Below are 19,392 nucleotides of genomic sequence, written 5' to 3'. Positions count from 1 at the left end.
GCAACTTCGAAGAAACTGGTGAAACGAAATTTTATTGGCTGTTTGCGAGGTGCCCTCGTAATCGCTCGCTGGTGAATCGTCCATGTGTTTGGGTGCACGCCAGCGACATTTTCGTGTACCTCATGATGCTCATAGTATAATCACCTAGCGCGTTCGTGCCTTCAAGAAAACTTGAGACTCATACTATTCTACGCATGCACTGCCCACATAGCCGACTGGTTTGTATGTCGATTTGGATGTTATACCTTCACTGTAGCTAGAAGCAACAGCTGCTGAAATCATAACAAAAGGGCTGCCAGTATCAATTCAATAGAACTTCCTCATCTACGCTCACTAAATGACACGCAAACAAGTCGTTGCTAGTAGATCAGTTTTGGTTTTAAAGGTAGGGCAGGTATTGAGATCGGTGAAATAAACTATTAGATATTCTAGCACTCTCTGGTATAATAATTAGCAATCTTTGAAAGTTGCCATAAATTTGCTAGGTGGGAGGCTTTCACAACAAGACTCAAAAACCGATCAACACGTCTGCCGACTTGAAAACATGTACTTCTATATTATCTGTTTTCATGACGCAATTCGGTAAAATCTCGGAAGATTCAATGGGCAAAAGCCCACAAGCCAAACGAGTTTTGTTAATTGCAAATTTTTATCAATTGTTTAATGCTGGGGAAATATGAGACACTTTCGAATACGTGAGAACATGTCGCCGCAGGTTGGACCCATTTAAACAATTTCCACTTTTTAATCATTCCTATTTCAAAAGCGTGCTGCTAAGTGAGACAAGAGTTCATCGCTATGACCTCACTATGACCTTGACGCAAAATTCCTTAATTTTGTTTGAAGCGCCCGCATTAGTTTGCAACATGCCAATGGCCATTGAAATACTCATTCACACAGTAACTCAACACGCGAACAATTCCAATTGCGCACATGGAAGCGTACCGATTAAAAAGGTCTGATGTAAGACGATGAGAATGTAAAAACTAAATCACTGAAAACACTAAAATAATATCAAATCACGAAGTGATTTGATATTACCTTAGTGTTTAGTGATATGAATATAATAGTTTTACACATTCATATCTTTAGAACTGCAAAGATAGGAGAACTTTATTTGGGAAAGAGTTTCCCTAACCTTGTACAGTAAACTAAAAATTGGTGGTAGACATTAAAAACAAGAGTAAAAAAACTTCCTTATTGTAGCGAAGGATATCAGATAAACCAAATATTGCACATTCACCCTATATTAACATTTCGACATTGCCTAGGTGGTCTGACGCCAGTCGTCAACAGTGATTGTTTAACCATACACCAGCAGCCTACTGATGGCAATCATAATAGGAGCGACTCATCATGATAACATTGACTTAATTCAAAAGATCTACAATATTTATGTTATGTCAATTGAACTTCTAGGAGGGATGGCCTGCAGCTATCTTTGAAATGAGGCTGGAATCTTCAGGAAATCTTAATAAAAACTTGATCAGTAGAATAAGTTGACAAAAGGGGTGGTTACACGAGAGCCAAAACGAACAAAACGACGCAAAACGACGTCGGTGTCAGTTGTAAACCATCCGACCGAAGACATTTCAGGCTGAAACGAACCATTTCGGTCCTGCTTGAAATTTCGTCGCCGAACCCCTGCTCTTATTGGCTGGTTAAAATTCTAGCGAGCAAGCGTCACAATTTTCCTTACGCATGTGAGCAAAGTTAAAAAAGAAATGAGACGATCTTTTTATTTCGTTAATTAAACAACATGAAGCAATTTTCAACAAGGCTCACCCGGACTTGTGATTGTGTTGCATAAATGTAGGATGTTGCACTCAAGTTTTGCATAAATGTAAGAGAATTGTTGTGGTTTTCTTTCATGTAGAATAGAAGTAATGTGTCATACTCATCCTGATGAAGAATCGTTGACTGATTTATTTAACCGAACCAAAGCTAAGTCGGTTCGGCCATCGTGTGACCACGACCTATGTCAACATTACTGATGCCCTAGATTAGGACTAGATTAGGGTCCTAAGCTAGAAGTGAACTAGAAGCCCTAATCCAGGGTTCCTAGTCCACTTACCCTAGTCCTGACTAGGGTTGTTCACACTCTTAAGGGGTCAGAGCACACCTTAGGTATGCTTAGGTGTGCTCCTTAATGCACCCCTTTGTTTAAAGTGGTGCATTAAATAATGTTGGGATGCGTTAAATAACATGCCTTGAAGATGCGATTGCCTCAAATTTTAGTTGATTTCAACAGAATGTATCGACTTTTTCTATCAGTTGAGATGTTGTTTGTCGTTTTAGGCAATCTCATTGTCGAGGTATACTATTTGAAGATTAAAATCGTCAAAATTTGATCGCGGTAAAAACGCTCAGAAAAAATATGTGCTCAGACTTGCCCAAAATGATGTGTATAGTGAAACAGCCTGTCTCTATCTCTCGTATTCACATCGGCTATTGCGATAAAAGTCTAATCTTACGCGGCTCTATTGGCATAGATTTTAATTTGTATTTGCTCATGATTGCCAGCATAAAAATTTAAATCTGCCTACAGATACATTGTTATAAATATCTCAAAAGCCTCAAATAGGAGCAATTAAAAATTTTTCGTAGTAGTTTCGTCTAAATATTGTATGAACATCTGAGTACCGGCTACGATTTTACCAGTCTACAGGAATTAGGTCAAGCAAACTATGTTGAATAAGGTTTTTATATCGGTGTAGATCTCAATCTCTACATGTATAAGAATCTACTATCAGTAAAAGGACATATTGAGGAAATACGAATTGCTTTTCCTCACAATTTCCAACTTGCGTTGTGTTTGACAGAGACTAAAGTGAAAAGGCAATTATTATTATTATTATTTAGTAAGTAAACTAGTATTTTTATTTGTTTTGATCTGTTAATCTATAAAATAAAACAACATTAGCCCTACTACATACTTCAGTTCATAGTTGCAGCGCGTTGTGTTAGTTCATTTAGCTGGTTTGCTAATCAATCTGTCATTTCAACTGACAGAAATTGTTTAATTATAAAACAGTATATGTAATTATACACAAGTTATACAACTTCGCTCACTTTTATTTATCTTTAAACTTTTTCATTTTAGGATAGGATAATAGACACATATAGACATAGACCCACCACATATTTATATGAAAATTAAATGCTATAAAACTAATCTCGACCATTTTATGGAAGCTAAACATTTTCTTCAAATCTACAGTAGGATATGCACTAGTGTTGGGCCGGTATATAATTTAGTGCCGGATAGGATATCCTTGCACTTTTTTATCGGTTTTCCCGATGTCGGTATCCTCGGTATTTACCATCTTCGGTATACTTTGCCAACTAAGAAAGTTCGGTATTGTAGTTCGGTATTGTAGTTCGGTATATGGTCTTCAGTGTGTGTTTAACTTCAGCTTACCTACTGCCCATTTTTATATTACGCAGGTGGGGGGATAAATCAAATATAAAACGTATAAATATATCAAACGTATCAAGTATCAAACGGGGGTTTTATTAATGTAAGACGTAATATAATACTAGATACCTATAGGTAAGCGTGGTAATGTTCGTTGAAGAAAGAGTTATAATATCATTCGCATGTGTTGTGTTTTCAGAATGTCTGAGAAAAAAGTTGCGATTGCCAATGTGCGCTGAGCGACTCTTTTTGATTAGCGTGTTTCTCAAAGAATCGTTTTTGCTATTAACTATAACATCAATTGATGCGCAATTTTTCTTTTTCATTTTTCTCATGTCTTTCTCATTCCGTTACATAGCGATTGTGGGTGAGACGTCAAATGAGCTCGTTCATAAGCAGCTCATTTTGCAGGAGATTCTCGGGCGCACACGTCGCTGGTAATGCTGTAGCCTGTCAAATACAAAAATTTCTCCGGATAACCAATTACCGATAGGCTTTCACCGAAAATGATTGGTTTTCCGGATACCGATAATCACTCGGTGTCGGTAAAAGCGGATAACTCCTTACCGGCCCAACGCTATTATGCACTTAAATAATTTCATCTATTCCTATTTGCTAAGACTAGTCTGCATAACCAAAATAATGTTTCATTGTAGCAGTGAGATGCCTTCAAGTCGACGTGGTGTTCTCTCCTGTGCTGCTGCTAATTGTAAAGAGACCAAACATCTATTTGCTTGGCCTCTGCAGCACAAAGTCTTTGTTAAAACATCCATGAAAGTTGTGGCTGCTCACATACAGTTTTAGCCCTAGGTATGCAGCGCATACCGTGTAAACGCAAGTTGGCAGTTCATCTGAGTACGTCCATCTGAAATACCAGATATTTGTAGCCTCAGAACACTCTGTCCGAACCTACCGAGTTGCATATCTCATTTTTTGACCTTTGTCAAACAATCGTAACGTCCCTACATATTTATACCAATATTGACTAGACAACATTGAATAAACCGTCATACCTTGACATATGAGCGTCCCAACATACAAAAACCTTGAGATATGAACATACACGAGTGTTCCTAATGCAGCCGCCAAGTACACGGAGAGGCTGATATCCCAGAACAGCGTGGCTTGGTTGTTATCACCAGACTAAATTTAAAAGTTATAAAAAGGGCCAGCTTACAGCGAAAGTGGGACAGATAGCCAAACTGTAAGAAGATACTCCAATCAGTTGAATTTAAACTTGGTTTTGTAGCATCACAAAAGTGCAGCATACCGAATGTGTTGCGGTGAAGTAACTCTCACACCACCATTAGCTGCTACGTCTGTCATAAAGATACAACAGTACTCCACGCCATACTATATATGACAGTGTTACATTTCATTACAGATCATAACCACCAAGTAAGTAATTGTTGCTATGTGAGCGTAGTTAGTGAATTGGAACCATTTAAAACATATTTTTCCATCGTAATATTCTGTTTTAGGTGGTTTTTTTCAGAGGATAGAATGGATTAATCTGTATTCAGTTGTTTCATTTAGGAAGTAGTTCTTTGAGATATGAAACAATTGACACAAGAGTTCACTCTCGTAACGCATAAAGCTCATGTGTCGAGGTATGACTGCACATGGTACCAAGTCAATCTTTTTGACTACACGCTAACTGTACTACCCGGTGTTGCCCGGGTAATAAAAAAGTATTTGGACAAAAAATTGCTTTGTATTTAACATATAACAACATTTGCCATTCTAACTTTCAAACTACATATTATAAAAGTGTTTTGTGTAATTGTAATAAATTAGGAAATAAAATAAAAACAACTGTAAAGGTTTTCAAACTTTGCCAAACAACTGTAACTTTCAAACTTCATATCATGAGGAAATAGTTTTGCGCAGGTCAAATAAATTTTAAAAGAATAAAACAATACCATAAAAGTGTTGAATCTTGAATATGTTGAATTTATAATAACAATCCGAGCATTTTGTCCAAAATGCCAAAGATCTGTAGGCGCATAACCTCTTGTCTACACACCATGTTGTAGATCTCGTGTTCCTGCAGCCTTTCAGATGGTATTAGACTCCACATCTGAATACTAACAAAATATTATACTTTTAGAATCTTTTGACAACTTATTGAAGGTCACTTGGAAGTTATATGACATTAAGTAAAAACAGCAGCCGTCAATAACCTACAAAACCTTACCATAGTTAGTCGGTAGTTATAATAAGCCACTCTCAATGAACCTGGCTTCATATAAGGTCTTTTATCTCCTGAACTTCAGTGACCCATTTGAGTCCAGTCCGCTGAACAGAATGCCACATATCGTGGTTTGTGCAGCACACATTCATGTCTTTCTTTCCCCATGCATGATAATTTCTACACTGACACCAGTGCTCCACTGGTGGTGTAATCCTAGTATCCTGATATCCTGTAATCAATAAAACAAATGTAATGAATAGATGTCATTCATAGATACGACGTCATTCTAACATGTATTTACAGTAAGGTTTTAATTTGGTAGTCAAATACATTGCGAGGGTAAACTTACGAAATGAACAAATGCTTAACGAAAACATAAACATGCAAAGCCAACAATTCAAAACTTTCTTTCTGGGAATTAATGATAAGCATTAATGATTAATTCATTAATTCATGAATTAAAGCATTAATCAATCCATTTTCCTCACTTTATACAAGTGAGAAGTAAAAATAATTTTTAATCGTTAATCTAATTTACTAGCTAAAACAGCCAGAGAAAACTTGAAGCAAATATTAAAGCCAGGTAAAACGATAGATAAGTTATGAAACGATGATTGGCCATAACAAAAATTATCATTTTATTAATTAGTATATGTATTCATGTCTATAAAAATATTTCTTTTATTTTAGTATATATATAGGAGACTCAAAGTTAAAGGTAGATCTACCTTCATTCTATCTTCCTCTGCAGCATAACGCTGCTGACGCCTGCCAGCTTTAACCATAGGCTGTCTGCTCCAATCTGTTACCAGCTGATGCTCAAAAAACTCTGAGTCACATTGGCTCAAACTTGAAGCGATTTTTAAATTCTGTATTTCGTCAATAAAACGCCCTGAATCATGAAATTTTTTGTGATCTGTTGTTGGTCATCTGTGATGCGTTGTCTGTGATCTTTGAGATCACAGACAATGCGTTTACTAGCGATATATGTTCACTATGTCCGTCACGAATAAAGCACCTACTCGAATCTGAGCGTTTCAAAAAATGATTTCATTCAAACACTTGTACCTCTGGACAGGGTTAGTCTACAAAGACAAAAATGCCATCCAATTGTAGCTGATGTTTTAGCCTTTTATTAGTGTTAATTTAATTTGATTGACTTTTTTGACGCAATCACATATTTAATGATCAGAAAATGCTAATAAGGATTGAGCTGGCTTTTTCGAGCTACGTAAGACCAAATTATTTGAAAAAGTAATGCACACACATGTACTGATTTACAGAAAGGCATGTCTCAGGAAGTATATGTTGGAAATTACTCTGGATGAATAAAAATACTAATAGTTGCCGAAACGTTAAGTTATACGTTGAGGAATGAGAGGTAGTAAGACAAGTAGAGGTGTGCTAGTAACCTATTGCAACCTTAGCACAGTGCCAACTTCTGTCTAAACAGATGAGTAATTGTTATTGCATGGACTAAGGAAGAGTTGATAATGCTGGCTGAGACAGCCATAGCAAAACCTTGCAAGATGTTAGCGTCTACTCATGGACTGTTAATGAAAAAAGGCGCCAAAAGATGTTTGTCAAGACCATCGACTCTTCCAACCAGTTTAACTAAAGAAATCATTCTAAATGGACGGCTATTTTAGAGCCTAACATCTGATCAAGTAAAGACCAAAAATAAAAACTGTAAAAGAACATGATACAGTATATAAAGTATTTATAATATTATACTATACAATGTATATAAAACATACTATACAATGTATACATAATGTATATAATATTATACTATACGGCACAATGTATATATAATATATATAATATTATACTATTCAATGTATATATAATGTATACAATACTTTACTATACAATGTATATTTATATATATATATATATATATATATATATATATATATATATATATATGTACAGTCAAACATGGATAACTCGTCCACGAATAGCTCAAACACATGGTTAATTCGAACATTTCCTTTGGTCCGTTCCCACGTAATGACAAATTGCTATAGATAACTCGAACTCAACACTGTTAATTCGAACTGTTTTTTTGCATGACAGCTACCGAAACGGTTGTTTTCGCTTTAGAAAATCACTTTATTCAAAGCCATAGAGGTAAACTTCATCTTTTCGTAATTCATAAGCGTCGTTATTACCACCATCGGCAAAGTATTTTTGTCAACGACTTTTCTAAAAGTTTGGTGAAATTTGATTTATACTGCGATACGATGAATAGCACGGGCTAGCCGGGTCACGCGCGCAAGAATTTTCGCCACGCACATACAAAACAAAAATCGCATGTTGTTTTGTATGTGCGTGGCGAAAATCCTTGAGTGCGTGACTCGGCTAGCCCGTGATGAATAGTTTTCCGACGTTGATTCCGTGTTGAATCAACGTCGGAATGTTGAATGTTTAAAACGTCTTAAAAAATGTTGTAATTAAACGTATACGTTGTCTGAGCTACAAAAAACTATTCATCGATTGACCTAAACACAGAATACGTGTGTACATTCAATAAGTATCTATTAAAAAAGCGTGAGTGATATAGAATGTACCGTAAAACCTCGTAAAACTTTTAATTGAACTGCCTCGGAGTGTTGCTCTTAACGAATCCCAGGTAAAGTAAGGTAATCTGCATAAACTTCAAGAAAAAACGGCAAAATTGATCGTGGGTAAAACTCCAAAAGAAAAAAATGTCTTTTCTTTTAAGCATTTCAACAACGATCAAGTTTTGCCAATGTCAATCTGAAAAACGTCCTGGCAATAGCAACACCTCAAACAACAAACCAATCTCAAGTGATAGAAAAATCTCTATACTTTTTCATGAAAACGTTTTAAACTTTACATTAGAAGCATTTAATTTGAAACAAGCCATTTGTGCTTTTGATTTATCTTATAGTTTGTATATGTACATGTATCTACTAATAAATAAGTAAATATATGGACTTGTGACAGTGCTCTGATAACTTGAATGCTCTGATAATTCGAACACTTTTGCTCGGTCCCTTGAAGTTCGAGTTATCCATGTTTGACTGTATTAGTAATGAAGTGTTTTATCTAAAGTCTGTTTTGCTGATTTTAACTTCCTCTGATTTGATTGAGTATTCTGCTCGAATTTTATGCTTCAATATATATGTATACTAGCTGTGCCTCCCGGCATTGCATGGGTATTAAAAATCAGCTTAAAAGCGATCAGAAGTGATGAGAGTTGCCTACCACTTGATATTAGCCCGGCATATTGCCAATGGAAAATAGTATGAAAACTCAACTTATAAACAATGAGAAGTAATGAGAGTTGCTTGCCGCTTGCTATTAGCCTGGGACATTACCAATGGAAAATTTCAGTAAGCTAGTTAATAAGTGCTAGGCTTCTAATGACAGTACACCATGACGGTGCGTCAGCGTTGTCCAGCTGCAGCTATTCTAATAATAGCTATAGCTGAAGGGACACATATACATACTTTGAGAAATATACATATATATATATATATACATATATATACATATATATATACATATATATACATATATATATACATATATATACATATATATATACATATATATACATATATATATATATGTATATATAGGTATATATATATATATACACATATATATATATATATATATATATATAGATAGATAGATAACTATAACCTAACTAACATTGGTAGTGCGTCGGTTGTGATCGATCTACATGTAGTAAGCCGAAAGGCCAGGGTTCGAATACCTTTGAAAACAACTTCTAACATGGCTTCAAACGAATAGGCATGGCTCTTATTATAGCAAATATTGCTTGAAATATTTATCATTGAACTTCGAGCTCTGAAGCAAATCAAACAAAATAAACATATTCTTAGAATAATACTAGCTGAGCTACCCGGTGTTGCCCGGGTATTAAAAATCAGCTTATAAACAATGAGAGATAACGAGAGTTGCCTGCCACTTGTTATTAGCCTGGCACATTGCCAATGGATAATTTTAGTAAGCTTACTAATAAGAGCTACCGCTTCTTAATGATGTTACGCCATAACTTTGAGTCGTGACCAAAAGCAGTAGCGTATTTGCTCCCATATAGCGACATATGTTGCCTGGCGAATCTATCAAGCTCGTGTGGTTTAGATAGTAAGGTGTGGGACTGGCTAATGGGAGGTGCCTAGATCAAATCTTCTGCTTCAAGGATTCTTTATTCTAAGATTTCAATAGCTATAGATGGACATATACAATGACCGACGACCAACATTGAGAAATATATATATATCGATTTGTCTCTAAAACACATAAGTTTCTTGAGGTTTGACTGTACTGAACGTGAAACAACAAGAATTATAAAATTCGAGACATTTTATGATTGTATAAAGCTAAAAACATACCTTTGTCTTCTGAAACCAGACATGAAACGGTCTTCTAAAAAAATCAAAGACTGTCATTAACAAATTGTAGCCAAGCAGAAGACATCTACCCGCAACTGTTGGTTTGATTATTTGATCTAAGTACACAAAAAAAAACAGTGCCATAGCTAACCATCGCTACATATAAACAGACAGTGTAAATCCTGAGATATGCTCAAATCTTGCTGAACCATAAAATTTTTCCTACTAGACTGCTTAAGTTAAGTCAAGGGCAATAAAGCGAAAGACAGCTTGTGATTGGATAACAGCAAAGTAAGAAGGGTTATGATTGGCTAACAGCAAAGTACGACAGGCTATGATTTGCTAACGAAAAGGTAAGAGAGGTTATGATTGGCTAACAGCAAAGTGAGACAGGCTATGATTTGCTAACGGAAGGGTAAGTCAGGTTATGATTTGCTAACGGCAGGGTAAGACAGGTTATGATTGGCTCACAGAAGGGTACGACAGAGAATGATTGCCTGACAAAAGGGTAAGAGGTCGTGGTTGGCTAGCAGAAGGGTAAGAGAGAATATGATTGAATAACAGAAGGGTAAGAAAGTTTATTATTGGGTAACAGAAAGGTAAGAAAGGTTACGATTGGGTAACAGAAAGGTAAGAAAAGTTGTGATTGGCTAACAGAAGGGTACAGCAAGTTATGATTAACCGAAAGGGTAAGGGAGGTTGTGATTGGCTAGCATAAAGGTAAGAGAGATTATCATTGGCTAACAGAAGAAGAAGAGAGCTTTGGAACTGTTTTGGGCAATTTGAAAAAGAAGAATTGCAGCCACATCCGAAGTATTAAACTTTCACTGCAAGAGCTGAGGCTATCAGATAGTGAATCCTGTTGATTTCAATTTTTAAGCTACCAAAGATCACGGTGATATACATAACAACAAAGAAGTAGAATCAGCTAATCATATTGAAAGATTGCTGACTGCTAGCTTATGTCAAATTATTGCCAACTTTAAAGTTTCCAAAATGGTTACTGGCTTAGAACTTACAGAGGACTCTGTGGTGCACGGAATGACATTTGCGAAACTGGGTAGAACACAGCAAACACAAAGAATTAATCTGATTGAAATTGTGTCCAGCAGCATAGTGAGATCGGGACTGGTGGAGCGAGCCACACCTGCAAAAAATCAGACGATGACATGATACACGATTAAAGATGTGGTTGCGTCAAATTTGAGTTGATCTTAAAAAGAAAGCATTTTTTTCTCTATCAGTTGATATGTTGTTTGTTGTGTTAGGCGATCTCATTGCCAAGATATTTGAAGATTAAAATCGCAAAAATCTGATCGCGGTAAAAACGCTCAGGCCAAAAAACATGCCCAGACTTGCCCAAAATGATGTCACACGTGATATATCTGTCAATATATCTCGTATTCACATCGGCTATTTGCGACAAAAGTCTAGTCCTACGTGGCTCTATTGGCATATATTTTATTTTGTATTTGCTCATGTTGGCTAGAATAAAATTTTAAATCCAGCTACAGATACATTATTATGAATGTTTCAAAGGCCTCAAATAACGAAAATTGAAAATTTGTCCAACTCACTTTCTCCAAATGCTGTGTAAACATTTGAATACCGACTACCAATTCTACCGGTCTACGGTAATTCTGTCAAGCAAACTATGTAGAATAAGGTCTTTGTATCGGCACAGTTCTGTCGCTACCCACACTAACGATATACAGCCTCCCAAAAGCCCCGCCCACATTATGCTCGTCGCCTATCCTGGGAGTGGGGCTGTATATCATTGCCCACACCGAAAACTAGTTTCTTATTACCGTAAGTAAAATAAGCAAGCTGTGTCTTTGAAAAGAATATACATAGGGATAGAGTTTTAAGGATGAGAAATCTGCTGCAAACTGGATTTGAACTCACATTCTCCAGTTCAGCGGACATCCATACACCGAATCTCTGAAGTGCCTTCAGCTTGGTTAACGAGTTTTCTAGCAACTAATGCTAAGATCACCTTAAAGATGTGATAGGCTCAAATTTTAGTTGATTTCAAAAGAGAGAATTTTTTTGTCGATCAGTTGATATGTTGTTTGTTGTGTTAGGCGATCTCATTGTCAAGATATTTTAAGATTGAAATCGAAAAAAATTTATTGCGGTAAAAACGCCCAGGCCAAAAAAACCATGCCAAGACTTGTCTAAAATGATGTAACGAGTGATACAACCTGTCTCCATCTCGTGTATTCACAGCGGCTATTGCGATAAAATTCTAGTCCTACGCGGCTCTATTGGCGTATATTTTATGTTTTATTTGCTCAAGTTGGCTAGAATAAAATTTTTAATCCAGCTACAGATACATTATTATGAATGTCTCAGACGCCTCAAATAAGGGAAATGAAAAACTTGTCATATTAGCTTCCTCTAAATGCTGTGTAAACATCTGAGTACTGACAAAGATTCTGCCGGTCTACAGTAATTAGGTCGACGAGTTAACTTATTTCATCGCAGCTTTTGTATCAGCTAAGTTCGCAGTTGCTACCCACACCGGAAACTAGCTACTAAACAAAAAAGCACGCCCCCATTTTTGAAAAGAATATGTTCAAATATATGTTGAAACCAACTGCATCCTAAAAAGTCATGTATTATAGTCAACATTATTTAGTCATTATCAGTATCAATTTGTAGCAAATATTTACTGGTCACATTCGAAATAGTTAATTCAAGTACAAAACAAATGGTTTTATGAGTTTACTAATATAGTGAATGCAAAACAACATCAATGCATTGAGGGAAGTTCTAGTTACATTGATATTTTTCCAGTACAATTTTAGAAATTTAATAGATATTCCAACTCGAGTTACCTCTACTCTTAAGACATGTATTGATCACATTCTCGTTAACTTTGAATCAAATGATATAGTGTGTGGCACTATTACTAAAGACACCTCCGATCCCTTTCCAATTTTTGCAATCTTTCAAGACAAAAACTGTGAGGTAACTCCCAAAATATCAAAGCGATGTTTCAAAAATACAAATTCATATAATCTAGAAAGTATATATAAAAATGTTAAATGGAACCCTGTATATGATGCAAGAAATGTGAATGAAGCATGATAATTTTGCCAAAATATCACTGAAGGTTTTTGATAAAATTGCTCCTTTCAAGAATCAGAAACAAAAAAGCTGTATTAATAATTATATGATGAAAGGATGGTTTACAGGGAATATTAAACCTGAGATAAGAAAAATGATTTACTTTTCAAAAAATATATTTCGTTTCCTTTTAGTCCAAAGCTTAAGTGTTCAAAGAAATAAGGCCAGTCCACTCATTAAAAAAGCTAAACGTATGTTTTATGTAAAGCTAATAGCTGAATCTTCCAACTCCGCTGAGATATGGAAAGTGGTTAAGAAAGCTAGTGGAATAAAAACTATCGAAGACAACAAAATTGTTAAGTTGCTTTCAGATAGCAACGATGAAATCATAACAAACCAACTACAGATAGCAAATAAATTTAACAACTATTTTACCCAGATAGGACCTCAGCTTGCTAAAGCTTTTCCTGAAAGCCAACTCGACTTACATTCAATTAGGTCTCAAAGCTTTCCGGAATTTAAATTATGTCATGTGGATGAAAGTGTTGTTAATAACACTTTAACTGGTCTAAATGAAGAGAGAGCTGCAGGATTGGATTTGATTCCCGCTAAGTTTGTTAAAATGTGTGCACCCTACCTTACATTACCCTTAACCTACATAATAAGCATGGGAACTAACATTGGCACTGTTCCTACTAACATGAAAATTACAAAGGTACTAACGTTGTTTAAAAAATGATCAGAAATGGTGTCTAGCAATTATAGACCTATATCAACTCAACCAGCTTTTTCGAAGGTTTTTGAGAAAGTCATGAACATTCAGGTGCTGAACCATTTGGAAACACACAGCATTATAACCAAACATCAATATGGGTTTCAAAAAGGGAAAGGCACACATAATGCTCTAACCGATTTTTTAAATCGGTCTTTTCTGCTTTAAATGGAAAAAACATTGTCCTAGGCATTTTTATTGACTTCTCGAAGGCTTTCGACACCATAAATCACTCTATTTTGCTTTTAAAACTCACAGCTTATAATGTTTCATGTAGCAATGTCAAACTACTTAAAAGTTACCTTTCTGATAGAACTCAGTCAGTATATTTAAATAAATCTACTCTATCAGAATCACAACAAATTGAATGTGGGGTTCCACAAGGTTCTATCCTTGGCCCTACATTGTTCCTTCTCTATTTATTATTCGAAACCCTTCTCTACTATGTTGTTTGCTGATGATACAAATCTGTTTTTTACTAACAAGAAATTAAATGATAATATCCACGAAATCAATTCAGCTTTAGATAAAGTTCAGAATTGGTGTACTGCAAACAAACTAACCCTTAACATTGATAAAACAAATGTTATAATAATCAAAATTCATCAAAATAAATTCAACGAAAAGCCAATAAATAAAGTTACAAATGTGGAATTCTTAGGAGTAGTTATTGATAACTCATTAAACTGGTCTTCTCATATTGATTATTTGAGAAGTCAACTGCATAAAAACATGGGTATAATTTTCAAAGCCTCAGAAATTTTTCCAACTGACATTTTGACATTGCTTTATAACAGTTTAATAAACAGTAAACTAATTTATTGTTTAGAAGCATAGGGCAATGCTGCAGAGTGTAACTGCAACAGGTAACTTACCAGTTGTCCAGTATTTGGAATGACTTACCAATATCGATCAGGTACATTGAAAACTCAAATTGTTTTAATATTGCTTTAAAAAGGCATCTACTTGACTCATTGGGATGGATTTAGGTCTTAATTTGTGAACATTATTATATTAAGAAAATTGTCAACTTGGGCCCTGCACCTTGATTAGCCCTGCTACTGCGCACGTGGGCCTTCATCACTCCCTATTGTACTATGATTGCTTATTCATATATGTATATTTATTTAGTTTATGTCTCTGTGTGCATCTGTTTTTATGATGAAAATAAACTTAAATCAAATAATAGCAACCGCACGCTACAAACATTACATTTTCATGAATGTTGAGAATGACTTGGATTCACAAAATCCTAAGCCGTATTGACAATTTTTACTCTGGGAGCCCATTGTGCACTATATAAAATGCTTCATTTGTGTTGAAAATGATATGACTACGTATATACTTCATTCCATCATTTATATCTAAAGTAGAGCAGAGTGAGATGATTCATCGTCATTATGTTGTGGTTATAAAAGAGAGAATCTTTTCATAAAAGAAAAAACTGTAACTTCTGATTCTCTCTCTTTCCCGAATATTATAAATCAATTCTATGCATAGCTAATGGTTTGCTAATAACCATTAACAAACTTACTGTTGTTAACTTATTGTTGTTCTTAAATACTTATTCCCAAACATTTGCAGTCACAGTCTGTTAGTGAAGTGAACCGATTAACCCACAACACTGTCTTATATACTTTCACTAATGGATGCGATAGACTAACTCTCCAATTATATTCTTATATGACCCTGTATTACCCCCTCACCAAAACAATTATGTTGAAGAAAAAGATCAATTGTTGTGAGTCAGAGCTATTGTCTCAATTAGGCCAACTCAGCTTTAATATCGTACATATGAAACCTGTTAAAAAGGATAATAAAAAGTAAAACAGCTTATCAAAATTTCTTAAACACCTTTCAAACATCTTCTAATTCAATTAAAATGTTACAGGCCGAACGAGGTACTGCTTTTACAACCTACCGGCACTATTAGCAAAAAACTACTCTTTTATACTATATCAAAACAGCTCATACTAAAGGCAAAGAGTTCTCAAGTCTTTTTGCCTTTAGAGGCTCTCAGTGAGAACAATCTGATGTGATCTTAAAAATAAATCATACACATTAGGCTTTCTATATACATTAATTAATAAGTTATATAAAGTGTTATTAGTGATGTTATACTTACAATTCCACAATGACGACTACCGTGCTTACAAATTACGTATCATTTTCATTGCCTGCCGTTTCGCCAGGGGCGTACAAAACAAAAGAAGCGTGACTACATAAAACAAAAACAACAAACTTCCTTGTACTTGACCACGTTTTTTATTAGATAGGTTTGCGGGTACCAAGTACGGCTCTGTAGGTACGGGCAGTGTCGTATAGTTTCACCGAGTCCCGTGATCAAAAGCCGGAAACAAAAACGCTTGATTCCAAACAAACCTGATCGAGATACTGATCTCTAATGCAATATTCTTACCTCACTCTCAACATATCACTCATATGCATTTACTTTACTTTATTACAAAAAAAATTATTTGTAGTCTCTTGTAGCAAATTTTGTCTTTTTTAATTAGTATATAATACAACAATCAATTTTAAAGTGACTGCTAATGGGAGTAGTTTTTGTTGATTAATGTTGCAACCTCTCCATTATAACTTATATAAAAATAGTAGGCGCGGCCTGTTTGTTTGGAATCGAGCGAGCTCCCGCACACGCTTCTGTTAGTCGCGGGACTCTGAGAAACTATACGGCTCTGAGGACGGGGAGGAAATAAATAACCATAGTTCTCAATATAAAAAGCAAATCGTATTTGCGCATTGTATTGCTATTAATGCGTGTGTAACGAGCTGTGTTCAAAGTAGCCGAAAGTAGCCCATGAGAATAGTAGCCCCAACGAATTATACTACCTCTGGAATGGCTAAGGTCATTTAGCTGCGTAACATATTGAGCGCCTTCTTGGTCTATGCTACATAGTCACGCTCCTTTTATAGTAACCTAGCAACATTGTACAGCATTTAATCTCAATGAGCTTGTGGAGTTGTGGGTGCTTTTATCCAGCTCAAATCTTAATCAACCTACTATCAAAGTCAAGATAAAGATCTACATATTCATTCAACCTATATATCAAAGTCAAGCTAGCTAAAGATCTACAGATTCTAGGCTATAAGTTTTTGTTGTAGATGACTATTGGCATGGTTTCAACACTAGGCAGACAACTCTATATGGGCTCTATATAATTTGCATTTCTTATCAACCGATGTTTCCACTGGATTTAAGGATATCATTGGCATTGCTTGCATTACCATCCCAGTGAACTCTAGCTTTAAAACTTATTGATTATCTAATAAGAGATCACAATAGTTGTTTACATCACCAAGAGCAGAAAACTGGCCAAAACTGTTGAATACATTTGACTAAAATCTTGCAACCTACATTGTTTTGTTCAAAAAGTGGTTGGATTGACCTCGAGCCTAGATTAGCTTTAGCTATTGCGCCAGTAGGTCCCAACACTCAATATTTCTTGATTTGTGTTATATTTATGTGTTATTCGTTGATATAGACCAAAAGCAAACTATAAATCTTTATTACATTATGCTTGACCATCAGATTTCTTTGTGATTCAGAAAATAAATGATCTATGCATAAAAAATTAATAAGCCAGATGCTCTGATGATCCTAATATATTGTCTAATAGCGTTGTAGTATATATAAATTATATAATAAATTGAACTACTACATGCCTGCAAACTGTACAATTTGTATTCATATATCTATATCTATATATATCTATATATATATATCTATATAAATAGAGAGAGAGAAGTCTTAAAAATAAATACTAACTTAAACCGGCTATAGACAATTTATGTCACAGCGACATAACAGTTTACTGCCCTCTAAATACTATGTTTTTGTAGCATTATGTCTGATGTTCACTTTATGTAAATCTAGGTTTCTTAAGTTGAAAAAATGGTGCTGTCTTAAATAAAAGTATGTTTCAACCACTAAAGCTAATAGTGAGAAGTGATGATTATCAATTCCTACAGAAGTGTCAGTACAATGTTGCTTTAATTCAAATACATCATAGCGTGCAATCTCTTCTCTTACACATTTCAGAATCTTGGGATATTTCAAACATTGATTTGCTGATGTAGCCATCGTCAGATACTTTTCGGTGCATAGAACTGTTGTTACAACAGAGTCAGAAGGAGAAATCAAGCCACCATTGTTCTTAACTTTTAACAGAACATGAATATCATCATATTTGCTAACTTCCTTAGACTGAATTAGGGAGAGTCTACGTGGCTCACAACACAACATTTTAAGCAGTTTTCGGACAAGCCAACCAAATAAATATACAGCAATGTTACCAAGAACAGGATGTCATGTAATGTTTAGCATTCCTTCTGGAAGCATAGTTTGTCTGCCAATAACATCTTCAACATAATCTTCACTATCAACAGTTGGTGGCACATAGGTAGTAAAAGCTTGTAACAATGCAGTGTCATCCATAGACCTGACATTACCAGTAGCTCCTGGAGTAACACCACATCTTGTAACCAAGCGCCTAAAGATTTGCTGGAACTGCTTGGTTGTTGTTCCAGCCTCCTGAAATAATAACAGTTATCCTTTGGTGCAATTGGAAATAAAATGGAAATGGTGTTAAAATATGGACTGAATAATAATGATTCATCAGTTTTATCGATCATAGACTCATTGAAGTAGGCACTACATAGAATTTCATTTTTGGCGGGGGATCTCCTGCCGCCTGGAAACAGTCCACCAAGTATGCCATCTTTCTGGCTCTTTCTCTTTACTTGGAAACCTGATGATAAGAAAACTAGGTAATCAAATTATTAAAAAACATACAGATTACGATTTGTGGTCTTATAATCAGTTATTATTAGGAGAAACGTTTATTGACAAAGAAAAAGCTGAAAGATTGACTTTTAACCTTTTAGAACAATGTACCTTTGATTTTCAGAATGTTTTTGTGTTTTAAAACTTTCTTATCAACTAACAGAAGTTTACTTTATTAAAAAAAACTTGCTTTAGTGATAATGATAAGAATTGCAGTTACTAACAATGTTTGTTCCTTGTAACTGGCACTCCTGATCTATGTGAACAGTGACTGTTGTTATTTGAATTTAGCAGCACCAGTACTGACCTACTTTGTCTCCAAAACCAGCCAAGATGAATCAACAAGCAGCACCAATTAATCCTAGTTAAAATAGTCAACGATAGTGATGTGTAAGATAATAAAAATCAGGTAAAGGTTCACTAAAGGCTGGCTGCGAGTAGTAACAGAAGCAAGCTATTAGCGAGCTACTACTAACCAACTACTAGCAAGCTTATAACCAGCTACTCCTAAAAGCTACTACCAGCTACTAGAAAGATACTAACCAGCTACTACTAGCAAGCTACTACTAACCAGCTATTAGCAAGCTACTACTAACCAGTTGCTAGCAAGCTACGACTAACCAGCTACGAGCAAGCTTCTAACCAGCTGCTAGCAAGTTTCTAGCCATCTGCTAGCAAGCTACAAGACAGCTACTACTAGCAAGCTACTGCCAACCACCTATTAGCAAGCTACTACTA

At 35.3% G+C, this 19,392-nt stretch overlaps 1 protein-coding gene across 1 annotated transcript in view; it reads right to left on the bottom strand.

Moving 5' to 3' along the window:
- LOC137398935 (uncharacterized) overlaps window positions 1-16,110 on the bottom strand; it is an 81,599-nt gene extending 65,489 nt beyond the window's left edge. The window contains exons 1-3 of the mRNA XM_068085097.1: window positions 15,976-16,110; window positions 11,026-11,153; window positions 10,007-10,040 (exon numbers count right to left, since the gene is read on the bottom strand). Coding sequence (XP_067941198.1) covers window positions 10,007-10,040; window positions 11,026-11,121 — 130 coding nt within the window. The 5' untranslated portion in view covers window positions 11,122-11,153; window positions 15,976-16,110. The remainder of the gene's footprint in view (window positions 1-10,006; window positions 10,041-11,025; window positions 11,154-15,975) is intronic.
- Window positions 16,111-19,392: the final 3,282 nt, after the last annotated feature.

The sequence above is a fragment of the Watersipora subatra genome, chromosome 6 (genome assembly GCF_963576615.1).
Source record: "Watersipora subatra chromosome 6, tzWatSuba1.1, whole genome shotgun sequence".
Taxonomy (NCBI): domain Eukaryota; kingdom Metazoa; phylum Bryozoa; class Gymnolaemata; order Cheilostomatida; family Watersiporidae; genus Watersipora; species Watersipora subatra.
The sequence above is the reverse complement of the archived record's forward strand: the minus strand, read 5'-3'. Positions and strand labels throughout refer to the sequence as shown.